Source organism: Mesoplodon densirostris, chromosome 3 (genome assembly GCF_025265405.1).
Source record: "Mesoplodon densirostris isolate mMesDen1 chromosome 3, mMesDen1 primary haplotype, whole genome shotgun sequence".
NCBI classification, from domain to species: Eukaryota; Metazoa; Chordata; class Mammalia; order Artiodactyla; family Ziphiidae; genus Mesoplodon; species Mesoplodon densirostris.
In genome coordinates, this window is record NC_082663.1 from 54,013,825 (window position 1) to 54,032,328 (window position 18,504).

At 36.6% G+C, this 18,504-nt stretch overlaps 1 protein-coding gene across 4 annotated transcripts in view; it reads left to right on the plus strand.

Annotated features, from left to right (window-relative positions):
* SREK1 (splicing regulatory glutamic acid and lysine rich protein 1) overlaps positions 1 to 18,115 on the plus strand; it is a 52,996-nt gene extending 34,881 nt beyond the window's left edge. For 3 of the 4 annotated variants that reach the window (XM_060092973.1, XM_060092975.1, XM_060092976.1), the window contains 3 exons: positions 3,600 to 3,695; positions 16,186 to 16,330; positions 17,421 to 18,115. In XM_060092973.1, the coding sequence (XP_059948956.1) occupies positions 3,600 to 3,695; positions 16,186 to 16,330; positions 17,421 to 17,570 (391 nt within the window). In that variant the 3' untranslated portion in view covers positions 17,571 to 18,115. The remainder of the gene's footprint in view (positions 1 to 3,599; positions 3,696 to 16,185; positions 16,331 to 17,420) is intronic. The other variant, XM_060092974.1, reaches the window with a different exon arrangement.
* The last annotated feature ends 389 nt before the right edge of the window (positions 18,116 to 18,504 follow it).

An 18,504-nucleotide genomic window follows, 5' to 3' on the forward strand; every position in this document is an offset into this window, starting at 1 on the left:
CAGTGGTGTCAGTGGCTGCTGTTGCTGCTGCTTATTATTTTCTTGGAGGGTGGGATGGCAGGGGCAGGTTTTTTTTTTTTTAATGTAGAGAAATTGACTTAGGTGTCTGTATTTCTTTGGAATGATGTGGTAAATTTTAATATATAAAATTATTTCTAAAGTTATACAGTATTAGTCCTTTTCGTCATCTAAGTTCATTTTTACTGCTCTACTTTGTTGAATACATGACGTTTAAATTTTGGTTTTCATTTATTAATTTGTTGTTAAGGATTTGCTTTTTTCTTAGGACTGTTTATTGATAGGTACACTGCCACCAGGTGGCAGCAGGTTGCCATAGTAACATCAGCAAAATAGGACCTTCCTTAATTCAAGATTATCTTAACCTACATCCATTGCTCCAGATGATATTGTGACTATAAATAAATGGAAGTTCCTAAGTTGTGTTAAACTATATCTTAAAAATACTTAAAAATATATTCTTGCAAGTTTTAAAGATATTTTAAAATGTTTTTTCATAGAACATAATTTCTGAGTCAATGGACTATATATTTCCTAATTTTTTAACTTTGTGTTTTAACAGCTTATTCTTAATACTAGTCTTTGGCTAGTTAATAGTAGATAATTGCAAGCATTTATTGAGTGCTTTACCATATACCAGGTTTTGTGTCTCAGCAGAGTTTTTCATGACTGATCTTACTTAATCCTCACCGTAAGCCTGTGAGAAGACTGTTATCATGGTTTTAAAACATGAGGAAACCAAAGCTCAGAGGAAATTTTCCATCTGCTCTGCACTTTAGTTAGAAGTATGGTAGTATAGTAGCTCTTTCTCCTCTTTTTAGAGATTGTTTAATTGAGGACTCTAACCAGTACTTAGTACTGGTTTTTAAAAAATGCGTCAGAAGTATACAGTTGAAAACAACAGTATATGTTAAAATGTGACTTCAAATCAGTAGGTCATTGCCATATTTCAACACATTGAACCAAAACCTGAAGAAATTAACTCATTTGCTGTGGGTATCAGTTGAGCCTTGAAGACTGCATCTTTATTGCAGTTATTTTATTGGTTGTGTTTCACACATTCCTTTGTGTGATTGTTTAGACATTGCCCTTCACAACACCAAATAATATTTCGATTCCTTTTTAAAAAATTAATTAATTTTTATTTTTGGCTGCCTTGGGTCTCCATTGCTACAGGTGAGCTTTCTCTAGTTGTGGATAGTGGGGGCTACTCTTTGTTGCGGTGCGTGGACTTCTCATTGCGGTGGCTTCTCTTGTTGTGGAGTATGGGCTGTAGGTGAGCGGGCTTCAGTAGTTTTGGCACCACGGGCTTCAGTAGTTGTGGCATGTGGGCTCTAGAATGCAGGCTCAGTAGTTGTGGCACATAGGTAGTTGCCCTGCGGCATCTTTCCGGGCCAGGGATCGAACCCATGTCCCCTGCATTGGCAGGCGGATTCTTAACCGCTGCGCCACCAGGGAAGTCCCCTCGATTCCTTTTAAATTCAGTTGAATTTATTTTTTCTGATGACTTTGAAATGTTTATAATTTTTACATGGGTCATTTTAAGTCACTTGATGTTTTAAGAAGTGTAGATGTTCACATTCAGTTCTTAGATAACCTCTGGGGCCTGGAGAATAAATGCTGACTAATGTTAGTTCCTAAAGGTTCAGCAGGTTGGAATGTTTCATGCTTTCAGAAGAGCTTGCTGAAGAGTTACCATTTCTTGTCTTTTAGCATTTTTCTTCCTTTAAGGTGCTCTGATTTGTTTAGTGAATGGGAAACCTCTTAACTGCCCAGAATAATAGTCTACTTAATGTTTTTATTTCCAACATTGTCTTCTGAGCTACATTTTTAAGGAAAAATTTTGATATTTAAAAACTTTTAATGCTTGGAATTACAATTAATAAGGATGAGACCATCAAAGTGAAGGAGAACATATTTACTGAGCACCTGCTGTGCACCAGACACTAGGCTTGGTACTTCACAGGTATTATCCTGATCCTCAAAACTACAAGGCTTGAGTTATTATCTCCATTTTTCAATTGGAAAAACTGAGACTCAGATAAAGTAATATGACCCCAGTCGTGCAGTTGGTTAAGATGTGGAACTAAAATTTAAGTGGAAGCCTAATCAACTCCAATTTTGCATACTAGAGCTGACAGCTTCTTTCTCGACTTACTGACATTCTAGCTTCCTGTCTGTCCAGCCTTAGCTCTCATTATCACTAACTGGTAATTATTAGATGTCCACCTGTACATAGTGCTCCCTGAACATACAGGTAAAGAGTTACACTGACGAAGATGGAGCCATTTTGTGTAAACTTAAAGTCTGGAATACACTGATACTCTCATGCTATGAAAAAAGTACTTCTGGTTCTTGTGTGGGGTAGGGAGATGCTGTTACAGAATGGCATTGTTTAAATGGAATAACGTCATCTAATTTCCATATTAGGAAGTATAATTTTGGGGTGACTTGGAAATAAAATTGGGTAAAGGAGGAGAGAGCCTTAGGTAGAGTTGGAATTGATTTATCTGTGTTCTCAAAGTTCTTGAGCTCTTTTGGTCGTAACATCTACTGTGTATACCACATAGGAGCATTGTCTAGTTTTTTATTTTACAGATGAAAAATGTACACAAAATGTTTCATTAGCCTAGAATCAGCTTACTGAAGTGATAAGGAGAACTTGAATTCTAGAGGATTTGGTTGTTTCAGCTATGTGGCCACTAATTATCAGAGCTTCTTGTGAGATAGGTCATTGGTTACATTAATCATTTAATAAATATATGTACCCTTATACCTCATCACCTGAATAATAGACATCTTGAAATTCATTGTTTCTAAGTTGACCACCCTTACAAATGAAGTAGTTTTATTAGAGTATGCATCATTTGGTAATGTGTTAAGCAAAATAGTTTTTAATAATAATAAAACTGTTAATCTATTTAATAATTATTTTTTACTTCATCATATTTAAATCTCAGGTTTTAAGTAATTTCCTTACATCTAAGCAACTTGTGTGCTCAATTTTAAATGAATAGAACAATAATGAAATGGTAGGTTAAGGGGGTAAAAGCAATTTCCCTGTCAAATGAATTAATGTTTAGAGACATTCTACATACTTGGGTTTAAAAAGTTCACATTTTGCAAGCCCATTTACCTTTCACTTCTTGAAAAGGGCCTGTTACCTTGTTAAAAAATAATCCACAGTGGGGCAGCAAGGAGCTAGATGCATGACAAAGGATCTGATAAGCAACACGTGCTTTAGGTGCTGAGGAAGAACATGTTTGACTTGAGAGAGAATGTGAAAGAAACATCCATTACTATTTTTTCTACTCAAGAGATCAGGTGAAGAGGAGGTCGTCTACCCTTTCTGATATGAAATCTTAGAAGATGTTTTCATTGGTCTGTAAAATTTACAGTTCATAATTTGACCTGTACTAGAATTAGATAACAGAACATTTTCATGAAAGACATTAGTTTAAAACTGGCCTGTAAAGAATACTATTCACTTGAGAGCATTAAGGACCCTTTTGATTTTGTGTATTTGTATTATCTTTTATTTAAATTACTGTTTTTTACAATGACATATTTTTGACTTCCAGGGAAAGGCGTAGGAGGAGGAGCAGGAGTTCTTCCAGATCGCCAAGGACATCAAAAACCATAAAACGGAAATCTTCTAGGTCTCCATCCCCTAGGAGGTAGGTTGAAAGCATGTGCTAAAACTGAGGAGGAAGCAGGGGGGAAATGTTCTCTTTCCAGTCTTATTTTTTTTAACTTTATATTTTGAATGAGTAATATGTAATGTATTTACATGGTTTAGAAATCCAGAGAGTATAAAAAGTGATATAATGATAGGTCTTAACTTCCACCCAGGTGTCCATCTACCCTGTTCCCACGAGTAATGACTTTATTAGGTTTTTTTGGTATATCCTTCCAGTTTTGCATATAGGTACAGAGGAAAATGTATAATTTTTATTTTCATCTTCTACAAAAGGTAAAACAAAATATACACGGTTGTACAATTTGCTTCTGTCACTTAACTACCAGGAGAACTTTCTGTATTCATCAGAAAGTACTGCTTCATTCCTTTTTACAACTTCATGAACTTCCATTATCTGGCAGTACCTGGTTTATGTAACCAGCCTGCAGTAGAATGGGTTTTCTTAATTTTCCTTTTATAAATTATATAAGTCTGTAATGAACAGCTTTGTACGTACATAATTTTGTAATGTGCAAGTATGCAGAGAAAATTTTCATAAATGGTATTTATTGTTGGGTCAGAGGGTGAGTGTGTTTGTAGTTTTGAGAGATTTCCTTCCCTATTGTCCTTCATAAAGATTGGCAGCAGCTTGTACTTTAACCAGCTTTGTATGAGAATGCCTTTTTCTCTATAGCTACTGCAGATTGTTACCAAAGTTGTGTATTTTTGTCCATCTGATAGATGAGAAGTGGTACCAGTATATAGTAATTACCCTTGCATTTTTCTTAAGAGTGAAGGTGACCATCTCTTCATATATTTGAAGGCCATTTGTATTTCCTTTTCTGTGAGTTGTATACGTTGCCGATTTTTCATGGAGTCTGTTTTTGTGGGGGGTTTTTTTGGTTTATTTTTTCCTATTTCCAGGAGTTCTTTTTGTATTAGGGAGATTATTCTTTAGTGATTTGGTTTCAAGTATCATTCCTACTTTGTCATTTCTTCTTAGAAATTGTTTATGAGACTTGATATTAAACAGATTTTTGATTTTTATATAGTTTAATTCCTCAAGTTTTTTCTTTTGTGACTTCTACATTATGAGTCTTAAAGGTATAAAAGTATTTCTTATTCCAAGGTTATAATAAAATTCCCCCATTGCTGCTTCTTGTACTTTATGCTTTTAATTTTTGCATTTACGCCTTTGATCCATTAGGAGTTTGTCCTTGTTTGCCATATGGTACATTGATTCAATCTTATTTTATCTTTCTAAATGCTCCTTTGTTCTTCCAATATCGTTATTAAAAACTAAATTTTCCTAACACTAATGTGATATATTTCCTTTGTCATATACTAAATTTTTCTGTCTGTGTTGGAGTCTGTTTCTGGCGCTTCTCCGCTGTTGGATTGGTTTGACTGATGATTTGTGTACCAGTAGTGCCCCATGCTTTTAATGATTCAGATTGTAGAGCGTTTTTAAATACTGAGTAAGGCCCGTTCTTCCCCATACTCCTCATTGCTCTTTCTATGAGCTTTCTTGACCATTCTCGTGTGTTTGTTTTTCTATTTGAACTTGAGTTAGTTGTCTAGGCTCTAGGAATAAAACCTACTGATAATTTGTATTATAGTTGCATTACATTTATTAATTAGGGAAATTGATGAACAGATTATTAAAAAATAAAGCTTTACAAAGGTGAGTCTTTCTTTCCAGGAACATGGATGGCCTACTTATTCAGGCCATCCTTAGTGTTTTTTCATGAATGTTTCAGTGTTTATTTCATACAGATTTTATGCATTTTCAGTTTATTTTTAGGTATGTTTTACTTCTTTGTTCTTGTAAATGAGGTCTTTTCTTTCATTATGTAATTGGAGATTGGGTTTGTACATAGGAAGGATATTGATTTCTGTATGTATATATTTTCATCCCACTATCTAACTGATGGGTCCTAAGTTTTCAGTTGGTTTTCTGTGGTTTTCTAGGTATAGAAGAGAAACTTTTACAAAGCTTTCCCAGGGTAGAAGGAGTATGTTTCCCAGCAAGGCTCTTTTGTTTATTCGTTGTGGGTTATTATTTTTAGGTGAGAATAAAGGAAGGCATAGGATATTTAGGAGGTAGGCCAATTTTTTTTTTTAATACCTTGCTCATGAAGGTCAAAACTTTTCTCAGTTGTGAACTCAAAATAGACAAAAAGGTGTATTTATATTTGCAAAGTGTCACTTCCTTCCCCATTCCTTTTACTTTAGTCTGCATCCACCCTCTGTAAGTGATCAATTGTTTATCTTTCCTTGTGTTTCTTTTTGCAAAATTAAGCAGATACATGTATTTGAATTTCTCCTTTTCGTCACAAAAGATAGCATTCACTATCACTATATACACTGTGTGTGTGTGTGTGTGTGTGTGTGTGTGTGTGTGTGTGTGTGTCTGTGTATGGTCAATGACTATACCCAGCCCCACTTCTATCCTGAGTTATTTTTTATTTTATTTTATTCTTTTAATTTAATTTAATTTAATTTTTTAAAATAGATCTTTATTGGAGTATAATTCCTTCACAATACTATGTTAGTTTCTGTTGCACAACAAAGTGAATCAGCCATATGCATACACATGTCCCAATATTCCCTCCCTCTTGAGCCTCCCTCCCATCCTCTCTATCCCACCCCTCTAGGTTATTGCAAAGCACCGAGCCGATCTCCCTGTGCTACGCTGCTGCTTCCCAGCAGCCAACTGTTTTACATTCGGTAGTGTATATATGTTGATGCTACTCTCACTTCGCCCTAGCTTTGCCTTCCCACCCCATGTCCTCAAGTCCATTTTCTATGCCTACCTCTTTATTCCTGCCCATCAGTACCATTTTTTTTTTTTTTTTTTTTTTTTTTAGATTCCGTATATATGTGTTAGCATACGGTATTTGTTTTTCTCTTTCTGACTGACTTCACTCTGTATGACAGACTAGGTCTATCCACCTCACTACAAATAATTCAATTTCATTTCATTTTATGGCTGAGTAATATTCCATTGTATATATTTGCCACATCTTCTTTATCCATTCACCTATTGATGGACATTTAGGTTGGTTCCATGTCCTGGCTATTGTAAATAGTGCTGCAGTGAACATTGTGGTACATGTGTCTTTTTGAATTATGGTTTTCTCAGGATATCTGCCCAGTAGTGGGATTGCTGGGTCATATGGTAGTTCTATTTTTAGTTTTTTAAGAAACCTCCATAGTGGCTGTATCAATTTACATTCCCACCAACGGTGCAGGAGGGTTCCCTTTTCACCACACCCTTTCCAGCATTTATTGTTTCTAGATTTTTTGATAATGGCCATTCTGACCAGCATGAGGTGATACCTCGTTGTAGTTTTGATTTGCATTTCTCTAGTAATTAGTGATGTTGAGCAGCTTTTCATGTGCCTGTTGGCCATCTGTATGTCTTCCTTGGTGAAATGTCTATTTAGGTCTTCCGCCCATTTTTTAATTGGGTTGTTTATTTTTTTGCTATTGAACTCCATGAGCTATTTGTATATTTTGGAGATTAATCCTTTGTCTGTTGTTTCGTTTGCAAATATTTTCCCCCAATCTGAGGGTTATCTTGTTTATGGTTTCCTCTGCTGTGCAAAAGCTTTTAAGTTTAATTGAATCCCATTTGTTTATTACTCTAGGAGGTGGGTCAAAAAAGATCTTGCTGTGGTTTATGTCAAAGAGTGTTTTTCCTATGTTTTCCTCTAAGAGTTTTATAGTGTCTGGCCTTACATTTAAGTCTTTGATCCATTTGGAGTTTATTTTTGTGTATGGTGTTAGGGAGTGTTCTAATTTCATTCTTTTACGTGTAGCTGTCCAATTTTCCCAGCACCACTTACTGAAGAGGCTGTCTTTTCTCCACTGTATATGTTCTTGCCTCCTTTGTTGTAAATTACATGCCCATATGTGCGTGGGTTTATCTATGGGCATTCTATCCTGTACCATTGATCTGTATTTCTGTTTTTGTGCCAGTACCATACTGTCTTGATTACTGTGGCTTTGTGGTATAGTTTCAAGTCATGGAGCCTGATTTCTACAACTGCGTTTTTCTTTCTCAAGATTGCTTTGGCTGTTTAGGGTCTCTTGTGTTTCCATACGAATTGTGAAATTTTTTGTTCTAGTTCTGTGAAAAATGCCATTGGTAGTTTGATAGGGATTGCATTGAATCTGTAGATTGCTTTGGGTAGTATAGTCATTTTCACAGTATTGATTCTTCCAATCCAGGAACAGGGTGTATTTCTCCATGTGTTTGTCATCTTTGATTTCTTTCACCAGTGTTTTACAGTTTTATGAGTACAAGTCTTTTGCCTCCTTAGGCAGGTTTATTCCTAGGTATTTTATTTTTTTTTGTTGCAATGGTAAATGGGAGTGTTTCTTTAATTTCTCTTTCTGATTTTTCATTGTTGCTGTATAGGAATGCCAGAGATTTCTGTGCATTAATTTTGTATCCTGCAACCTTACCAAATTCATTGATGAGTTCTAGTAGTTTTCTGGGGGCATCTTTAGGATTTTCTGTGTATAGTGTCATGTCATCAACAAACAGTGACAGTCTTACTTCTTTTCCAATTTGTATTCCTTTTATTTCTTTTTCTTCTCTGATTGCCATGGCTAAGACTTCCAAAACTATGTCGAATAAGAGTGGCGAGAGTGTACATCCTTGTCTTGTTCCTGGTCTTAGTGGAAATGCTTTCAGTTTTTCACCATTGAGTATGATGCTTGCTGTGGGTTTGTCATAGGTGGCCTTTATTATGTTGAGGCAGGTTCCCTCTGTGTCCATTTTCTGGAGAGTTTTTATCATAAATAGGTGTTGAATTTTGTCAGAAGCTTTTTCTGCATCTACTGAGATGATCATACAGTTTTTATTCCTTAATTTGTTAATGTGGTGTATCATATTGATTGATTCACGTATATTGAAGGATCCTTGCATCCCTGGGATAAATCCCACTTGATCATGGTGTATGATCCTTTTAATGTGCTGTTGGATTCTGTTTGCTAGTATTTTGTTCAGGTTTTTTGCATGTATGTTCATCAGTGATATTGGTCTATAATTTTATTTTTTTGTGATATCTTTTTCTGGTTTTGGTATCAGGGTGATGATGGCTTTGTAGAATGAATTTGGGAGTGTTTCTCCCTCTGCAGCTTTTTGGAAGAGTTTGAGAAGGATCAGTGTTAACTATTCTCTAAGTGTTTGTTAGAATTCGCCTGTGAAGCCATCTGGACCTGTACTTTTGTTGGAAGATTTTTAATTACAGTTTCAATTTCATTACTTGTGATAGGTCTGTTTATATTTTCTAAATTTTCCTGGTTCAGTCTTGGTAAATTGTTCCTTTCCAAAAATTTGTCCATTTCTTCATGGTTGTCCATTTTATTGGCATACAGTTGTTTGTAGTAGTCTTTTATAATCCTTTGTATTTCTGCAGCATCATTGTGTTTCTCCTTTTTCAAATTTCATTGATTTGCGTCCTCTCCTTTTTTCTTGATGAATCTCGCTAAGGGTTTATCAATTTTCTTTATCTTCTCAAAGAACCAGCTTTTAGTTTCATTGATCTTTGCTATTGTTTTCTTCGTTTCTATTTCATTTATTTCTGCACTTTTCTTATGATTTCTTTCCTTCTACTGACTTCGGGTTTTCTTTCTTCTACTTTCTCTAGTTGTTTTAAGTGTAGGGTTAGATTGTTTGAGATTTTTCTTGTTTCTTGAGGTGAGATTGTATTGCTATATACTTCCCTCTTAAAATTGCTTTTGCTGCGTCCCACAGGTTTTGGGTCGTCGTGTTTTCGTTGTCATTTGTTTCTATGTATTTTTTTATTTCTTCTTTGATTTCTTCAGTGATCTCTTGGTTATTTAGTAGCACACTGTTTAGCCTCCATGTTTTTGTGTTTTTTACAGTTTTTTTTTCCTGTAATTGATTTCTGATCTCATAGCGTTGTGATCAGAAGAGATGCTTGGTAGGATTTCAATTTTCTTAAATTTTCTGAGGCTTGATTTGTGACCCAAAATGTGTTCTCTCCTGGAGAATGTTCCATGTGCAATTGAGAAGAAAGTGTATTCTGCCACTTTGGGGTGGAATGTTCTATAAATATCAATTAGATCTATGTGGTTTATTGTGTCATTTAAAGCTTGTGTTTCCTTGTTTGTTTTCTGTTTGGATGATCTGTCCATTGGTGTAAGTGTGTGTTAAAGTCCCCTACTGTTATTGTGTTCATGTCAATTTCTCCTTTCATGGTTGTTAGCATTTGCCCCATGTGTTGAGGTGCTCCTCTGTTGGGTGCATGAACATTTATAATTGTTATGTCTTCTTGGATTGATCCTTTGATCATTATGTAGTGTCCCTCCTTATCTCTGTAATAATCTTTGTTTTAAAGTCTATTTTATCTGGTGTGAGTATTGCTACTCCGGCTTTCTTTTGATTTCCATTTGCATGGAATATCTGTTTTCATCCCTTCACTTTCATTCTGTATGTGTCCCTAGGTCTAAAGTGGGTCTCTTATAGACAGCATATATACGGGTCTTGTTTTTGCATCCATTCAGCCAGTCTGTGTCTTTTGGTTAGGTCATTTAATCCATTTATATTCAAGGTTATAATCGATATGTATGTTCCTTTTACCGTTTTCTTAATTGTTTTGGGTTTGTTTTTGTGGGTCTTTTTCTTTTATGTTTCCCACTTAGAGAAGTTTCTTTAGCATTTGATGTAAAGCTGGTTTGGTGGTTCTGAATTCTCTTAGCTTTTGCTTGTCTGTAAAGGTTTTAATTTCTCCATCGAATCTGAATGAGATCCTTGCTGGGTAGAGTAATCTTGGTTGTAGGTTTTTCTCTTTCATCACTTTAAGTATATCCTGCCACTCCCTTTGGCCTGCACAGTTTCCACTGCAGAATCAGCTGATAACCTTATGGGGATTCCTTTGTATGTTATTTTTTGTTTTTCCCTTGCTGCTTTTAATATTTTTTCTTTGAATTTAATTTTTGTTAGTTTGAGTAATATGTGTCTTGGTGTGTTTTTCCTAGGGTTTATCCTGTATGGGACTCTGTGCTTCCTGGACTTGGGTGACTATTTCCATTCCCATGTTAGGGAAGTTTTCCACTATAATCTCTTAAAATATTTTCTCAGACCCTTTCTTTTTTTCTTCTTCTTCTGGGACCCCTATAATTCAAATGTTGATGTGTTTCGTGTTGTCCCAGAGGTCTCTGAGATTGTCTTCACTTCTTTTCATTCTTTTTTCTTTATTTTCCTCCTCAGCAGTTATTTCCACCATTTTGTCTTCCTGCTCTATTCATTCTTCTGCCTCAGTTATTCTGTTATTGATTCCTTCTAGTGTATTTTTCGTTTCAATTACTGTTGTTCATCTCTGTTTGTTTGTTCTTTATTTCTTCTAGGTCTTTGTTAAACATTTTTTGTATTTTCTCAGTCCGTGCCTCCATTCTATTTCCAAGATTCTGGATCATCTTTACTCTCATTACTCTGAATTCTTTTTCAGGTATATTGCCTATTTCCTCTTCATTTATTTTGTCTTGTAGGTTTTTACTTTGGTCCTTCATCTGTGACATATTTTTTTGCTGTCTCTTTTTTTTTTTTTTTTTTTATGAGTGGGATTGTATTCCTGTCTTACTGGTTGCTTGGCCTGAGGCTTCCAACACTCGAGTTCGTAGGCTATTGGGTAGAGCTGGGTCTTGGTGCTGAGATGAGGAACCCCATGAGACCTCACTCTGATGAATATTCCCTGGGGTCTGAGATTCTGTTAGTGCAGTGGTTTGGACTCGGAGCTCCCACCACAGGAGCTTTGGCCTGACACCAGGCTCATGGACCAAGATCCCACAAGCTGCCTGTGGGGCCCAAAAAATAAGAATAAAAATAACAAAGGAAAAAATAAAATTAGACTAGGAAACTAACAGATATGTTCGGAAGAATATAAAAATAAAAATACAGATGAATCAACAACCGGAAGGTACATCAGTACCACAATAGTAAAAAAGAGGAGGAGGGAAAAGAAAAAGAAAAAAAGGCAGGGGGAGAGGTCTTGGCTGTGGAGGGCGGGGCCTAAGCAAAGGCGAGGTTTGGGTGGTGGGCAGGACCAATGCTCAGGACCCCCAGGGCTGGAAGAGGCCCTGGGGACTGTGGGGAGCTGGCGTTTAGGCTCAAGGAACTGAAGGGGCCCAGGAGTGCCCCCCACCCCTGGTCTCAGAGGGCAGGGAACTTCACCTGGGAGCCCAGCAGGCTTCCTGGGCTCGAGTGGGCAGGGCAAACACCCTCCTCTCCTTTCCCGCTCCTACGGTCTGGGAGGGCCCCTCCCGCCTGCCTCTCCTTATGTCCTCAGCTTCCCTCCTGTGCCCCCAAGGACCCATGCATCCTGGAGGGGGGTTTGGAGGATGGGATTGGCCTGGGAGCTCAGTAGGCTCCCTAGGCCTGAGTGGGCGTGGTAGTCACCTGCTGCTCCCAGGGGGCTCCTCCTGGCTGCCTCTCCTGATCTCCTGGCCTCCCTCCTGTGCCCCCAGGACCCACACAGTTTGGAGGGGAGGCACCAGCCTGGGAGCTCCGCAGGCTCTGCGGCCCAAGTGGGCCAGGCAATCGCCCTCCGTCCTCTTCTGCTCTTTCTGGAGGGTCCCTCCCCGCTGCCTCTCCTCATCTCCCTGGCCTCAGGGGTGTCGATCCTGTCTGCCCTTCTCTTCTCCTCTCCCCTAAGTCCCCCTACATCCTACCGGTTCACTTTGGGGTTCCTCCCGTCTTCTTGGGCGTCAGAGTCCCCCACCAGTGGCTGGCAGGTGCCCTCTGGGTTATTTTTTAAGTTGAGAAGTAGTTTATGTAAAATAAAATTCACCCTTAGTGCATTTCAGTGATTTTTAGTAATTTTCATTGCATTTTTCTTAAGAGTTCACAGTTTTGTGCAACCATTGCTGCTACTTAGTTCCAGAACATTTTTTGTCACTTTGAAAGAAAGCCTGTACCCATTAGCAGTTACTCCCCATGGCTCCTTACAGCTACTAATCTACTTACTGTCTCTCTGAATTTGCCTGTTATGGACATTTCATATAGAGTCATATAATATGTGTGGCCTTTTTTTTTCCCCCCTAATATTTACTTATTTATTTATTTGGTTGTACTAGGTCTTAGTTGCGGGAGGTGGGCTCCATAATTGCGGCTCCAGGGTTCCTTAGTTTTAGCTCACCAGCTCCTTAGTTGTGGCATGTGAACTCTTAGTTGCAGCATGCATGTGGGATCTAGTTCCCTGACCAGGGATCAAACCCAGGGCCCCTGCATTGGGAGCATGGAGTCTTATCCACTGCGCCACCAGGGCAGTCCCTGTGCGGTCTTTTGTATCTGACTTCTTTGACTAATTGTAACATTTTCAAGGTTCGTGCATATTGTAGCATTAATCAGTACTTCATTCCTTTTTAGGGGTAAATAATATTCCACTATGGATAAAACCAGGTTTTGTTGTTTAGCCATTCATTACTTGATGGACATTTAGTATTGTTTCCATTTTTTTGCTGTTATAAATAACGCTGCTATGAACATTTGTGTACAGGTTTTGATGTGGACATGTTTTTGTTTCTATACCTAGGAGTTGTAATTGCTGAGTCATATAGTAATCCTCTATCTTCTTGAGAAACTGCCAAACTTTTCTGAAGTGGTTGCACTATTCTATATTCCCATCGGCAATGTACAAGTGTTCCAATTTCTCCACATGCTCACTGACACTTGTTATTGTCTCTCTCTGATTATAGCCATTCTAGTAAGTGTGTAATGGTATCTTGTTAAGGTTTTGATTTGCATTTCTCTAATGATTAGTGATGTTGGGCATCTTTTCATGTGCTTATTGACCTTTTGTGTATCTACTTTGGAGAAATGTCTATTCTAGTCTTTTGCCCATTTTGAATTAGATAATTTGGTTTTTTAAGTTGTAGTTCTTTATATTGTGGTTGTTAATCCCTTACCAGATAATATGATTTCCATGTATTTTTTTCCTATACTGTGGGTTGTGTTTTTACTTTCTTTGAGTAAGTATCCTTTGATGCACAAAAGTTTTTTAATTTTGATGAATTCAAATTTATCTGTTTTTTTCCTTTCATTGCTTTTTGCTGTCATATCCAAGAAATCATTGCCAAAACCAGTGTCATGAAGATTTTCCCCTGTGTTTTCTTCTAAGGGTTTTACAGTTTTAGTTTATATATTTAGGTCTTTGATCCATTATGAGATAATTTTTACATATGGTGTAAGGTAAGAGTCTAAAACTTCATTCTTTTGCATGTGGATGTCCAGTTTTCCTAGCAACATTTGTTGAAAAGCTTGTCCTTTCCCTATTGAATGAGTCTTGGCACCCTTATCCAAAATCATTTGACCATACATGTGACCATATATTTCTGTCTTTTCCATTGGTCTGTAAGTCTCTCCTTATGCCAGTACTACTCTGTTCTGATTACTGTAGTTTTGTAGGAAGTTTTAAAACCAGGGATGGTGTGTCTTCCAATTTTGTTGTTATTTTAAAGATTGTTTTGGCTATTTTGATGTCCCTGGAGATCCTGTGATTTTTAGGATGGGTTTTGCTTTTTCTGCCAACAGTGCCAATGGGATTGCATTGAATTTGTAGATCACTTTGGATACTATTGTTATCTTAACTCTAAGTCTTCTGATCCAAGAACATGGGATGTTTTTCCATTTATTTATGTCTTTATTTCTTTTCAGCAAATTTTTTGCCTTTTTGGTTAAACTTATTCCTAAGAATCTCATTCTTTTTTTTTTTTTTTAATAAATTTATTTATTTATTTTTGGCTGCTTTGGGTCTTCGTTGCTGCACGTGGGCTTTCTCTAGTTGTGGCGAGTGGGGGGGTACGCTTTGTTGTGGTGTGCAAGCTTTTCATTGCGGTGGCTTCTCCTGTTGTGGAGCACGGGTTCTAGAGCTCAGGCTCAGTAGTTGTGGTGCATGGGCTTAGTTGCTCTGTGGCATGTGGGATCTTTTCAGACCAGGGCTTGAACCTGTGACCCCTGCATTGGCAGGTGGATTCTTAACCACTGTACCACTAGGAAGGTCTCAAGAATCTCATTCTTTTTGATGTAGTTGTTTCCTTGGCTTTAAGAGTTGTATATAAAGATATACATACATAAATAATGTTGCAAATGTATTTTTCTTTGTCGTTTTTCTTTTGAATATGCTAGTAGTGGTTTTTTTTTTTTTTTTTTTTTTTTTTGCGGTACGCGGGCCTCTCACTGTTGTGGCCTCTCCCGTTGTGGAGCACAGGCTCCGGACCCACAGGCCCAGAGGCCATGGCTCACGGGCCCAGCCGCTCCACGGCATGTGGGATCTTCCCGGACTGGGGCACGAACCTGTGTCCCCTGCATCAGCAGGCGGACTCTCAACCACTGCGCCACCAGGGAAGCCCTAGTAGTGGTTTTTGTTTTGTTTTTTTTGCTTTGCAAAAGTTTATGTAGACATACTAATGAATCTTTTATTTTATCGTACCTGGAATTTTATTTATTGTTAAAAAAATCTTTCCCTTCACTTAAGTTAGAAAAAAACTTATTTATGTTTTCTTCTAGTACTTGTATTGTTTCATGTAAAAAATTTAGGTCTCTAATCCATTTGGATTTATTTATTTATGTGAATGAGATATGGACCCAGTTTTGTCTCTTTCCAAATAATAATCCAGTTGTCCCCAAGTCTTTTATTTATAAAAGACGAACTTTGCCCCAGTGATTTGAGATGCCACCCCTTTGTTTTATTGAATTTACTTAGGTACTTGGGTCTGTTTCCTAAGTGTTATTTGTCCCCCTGGTCTTTGTGTTTATTTTTAAAATATTCATAATTAAGACAAAAAAGTTTAGAATTCCATATTAAGGCTAATTATTTTGAATAGAAGGTGTCTGTTATGCTTCTGATAGGAAATGCGTCATTTTTTTCCCTCTAATTTTAAGGATATGTAATTTTTACAAATGGAACTTGTTCATTCCATCTTCTGCTTAATGTTTGCTCTTGAATTGGTGGATGGGACTTTTTTGTAATTGTGAATGAGAGGGGAGGGCACATGGCATAATTGGTTATTTGAAGTTCCACATTTTCCTAGAAGTCATTCAGCCTTACCTGAGAGCCATATCTGATTCTTTATCGTTTTTATTCTTTTCTGCTTATTCATTTTTTACTTTGAAAAGGTGGGTAAAAAAAATTATATATTTGGTTTTGTTTTATCCTGATTACAGTAGATAAATAAACCTTGAATGTTTCAAAACTAAGAAATTGATAATACAGAATTGTGTTTTATGTGAACACTTGGTGGCCTCTGCGGTAATGACTTGTGTGTCTTTAAAAAATTAACTGGGTGTGGGGTGGAGTTAGGTGGGCTACAGGGCTCATTTATGTTATTTGGTCCACCAGGTTACTGATACGCTTGTTTACAGTGCATTAATGTTAGGTAAGAATATTTTGTCAACAATATAGTGGGTGTTTACTTTTTTAGAAGTTAATGACATGTTATTAATATTCTTATAGCAGAAATAAGAAGGATAAAAAGAGAGAAAAAGAAAGGGACCACATCAGTGAAAGAAGAGAGAGAGAACGTTCAGCCTCTACAAGAAAGAGTTCTAATGACAGAGATGGGAAGGAAAAGGTAGAGAAGAACAATACTTCACTTAAAGTAAGAAAGTCGTTCAGTGTTTAGGGTTTGAATAATTAATGTTTGAGATTGTTCTTCTTTATTGCATAGAGGTAATTTTATACTATCAGTGCCTTGTGTGTTTTTGGTACTATTTGTTAAATTGGTAGTTTTTTAACCTAATTTTTGAAGATAAGAACTAATTAATGTAATGTTTACTAGTATAAACAATTGCATTCCTTATTTTAGAGAATCACAGAATGGCATACAATAAAAATTTTAACTGTATTGGAATATTTTTACTTGTTGCCATTTTCCTCACTATATTTGTTTTAGCAAATTTGACAGGTGATGTTATCACTGGTTTTGTAATATATACCAAAGTTAGGTTTGTTGAATTAGAATAATTAATGGAAAACCAGATTCCGCCAGGTAAGGGTTTTTGTTTTGTTTTCCTTCATTTTTTTTTTGATAAAATATTTTAAGTACTTGTGAATTAGGTTAATTCCCTTATTATACTGGTAAGTATATTTGTGTTTAGAAATCAATTATGAGTTCTGAAGCTTTTATCTTACAGTCTTATTTATTCCCATACTGATAGAGGTTTATCATCATTGTCAGTAACATTGATAATATCTCCTGAGCACTTAATACATTCCAGGCACTGTTCCACATGTTCTCATTTAATTCTCCGTTAAGTTGAGAGCTGAATTTGGACTGTTCTTAAACAGTCGTTGGTAGGAGGAATCGTGATTTCCTTTTCTACATTCCCTTGTTTTTGCTTCTTTGGTGTCCAGATTACAAATCTATCCTGACATCTATGGGAACTATTTTACTTTCAGCCGATCAGTTCCACCTTTCAAGTCAGTCAGCAACGTTTGTTGAATTCTTCCCAAGAGTTTCTATTTACCTATTTTGTTCTAACTTAATCTCCATAGATTGTCCTATCTTTTATTAGAAGTACAAAGGGCATATTGATACATGTTCGTATATACTATTTATATGAAAATGTAATGGGAGATAATACCCAGTTTGACTAATTCACAAAAGATAAAGTTTTAGCCAGAACTAGATGTAATAGCAGACAACTCTTGAGAAAAATATTAAATGTATACCTAAATATTAATTGTAGGAGAAGGAGCACAATAAAGAACCAGATTCAAGTGTGGGAAAAGAAGTAGATGACAAGGATGCACAAAGGACTGAGGAAAACAAAGTACAGCAAAATGGGAATTGTCAACCAAATGAAGAAAACCTCTCTACCAAAACAGAAGCAGTATAGGACCTACAAATGCACCTCTAAACACACGCTGGAATGGAATCCAAAGCTTTTAATTCTCTCAACAAGATGTTAAACAGTGAAGAAATCCAGTAGAGCATAAAGATATGAGCTAACAGCTTTTTTAGTTGTTAGGTGACTTTGTGGCCATCTTGTTACTGAGTAAGAAAATAAAGCATGGACATCGTGAAAATAACAGGTGTTACCCAAACTCCTCATCTTCTAAAAGCTGTGCATTTCCATGGTGGCTGACACACTTGTCATGTGGTTTGTTAAGTGTTTGCGAAGAACCATTAAAATAAATGGGACATTAAAGATCTAAATTTGTACTATCCATTAAAGACTGGAGATAAGCATTGGAGGCTCTTTTAAAAAATGCTAGTAACTGATTTTGTATTGTTTTACTTTTTTTTTAAATTTCAGTATATTACAGATTGATGATTTGCTTGAAATTGGTGCAAATATATACACACCCTTGTAAGTGCGGAGTATGTAAGAAGTTTTAACATTGACTTCACAGGATTTACAGTGATTGTGTTAAATTCTCACTATTGTGTTTTCTTTTGCTCACTGTTTAGGACAGCAGTTTTTCTTTAAAATAGTTTTACAGATTAAAGTTGCTTAAATAAGTGGATTAAAAACCAACTGACAATGCATGCTACTGTTCTTTTTCAAAAGGAAGAACAACTGTGTTGAATACTAGTAATATATTAGTATTCAGTGTTCAGAATCATTGGGTCTCCCCACAAAGTAAGCATTTCTTTTTGAACTCTCTTGACACTTCCAAGCTTATTATGAACAGTATCGCAGTGTGTGTTGTCAGTTGTAGGTGGCAAAGGTGCCATTTATAATAAGAAAACTGGGTTTTCAAAATGGGCTATGGGAGCACAAGCTGAAGCTTTAGTGCCTTCTACAATGTGGTATACTGTTTTCTAGA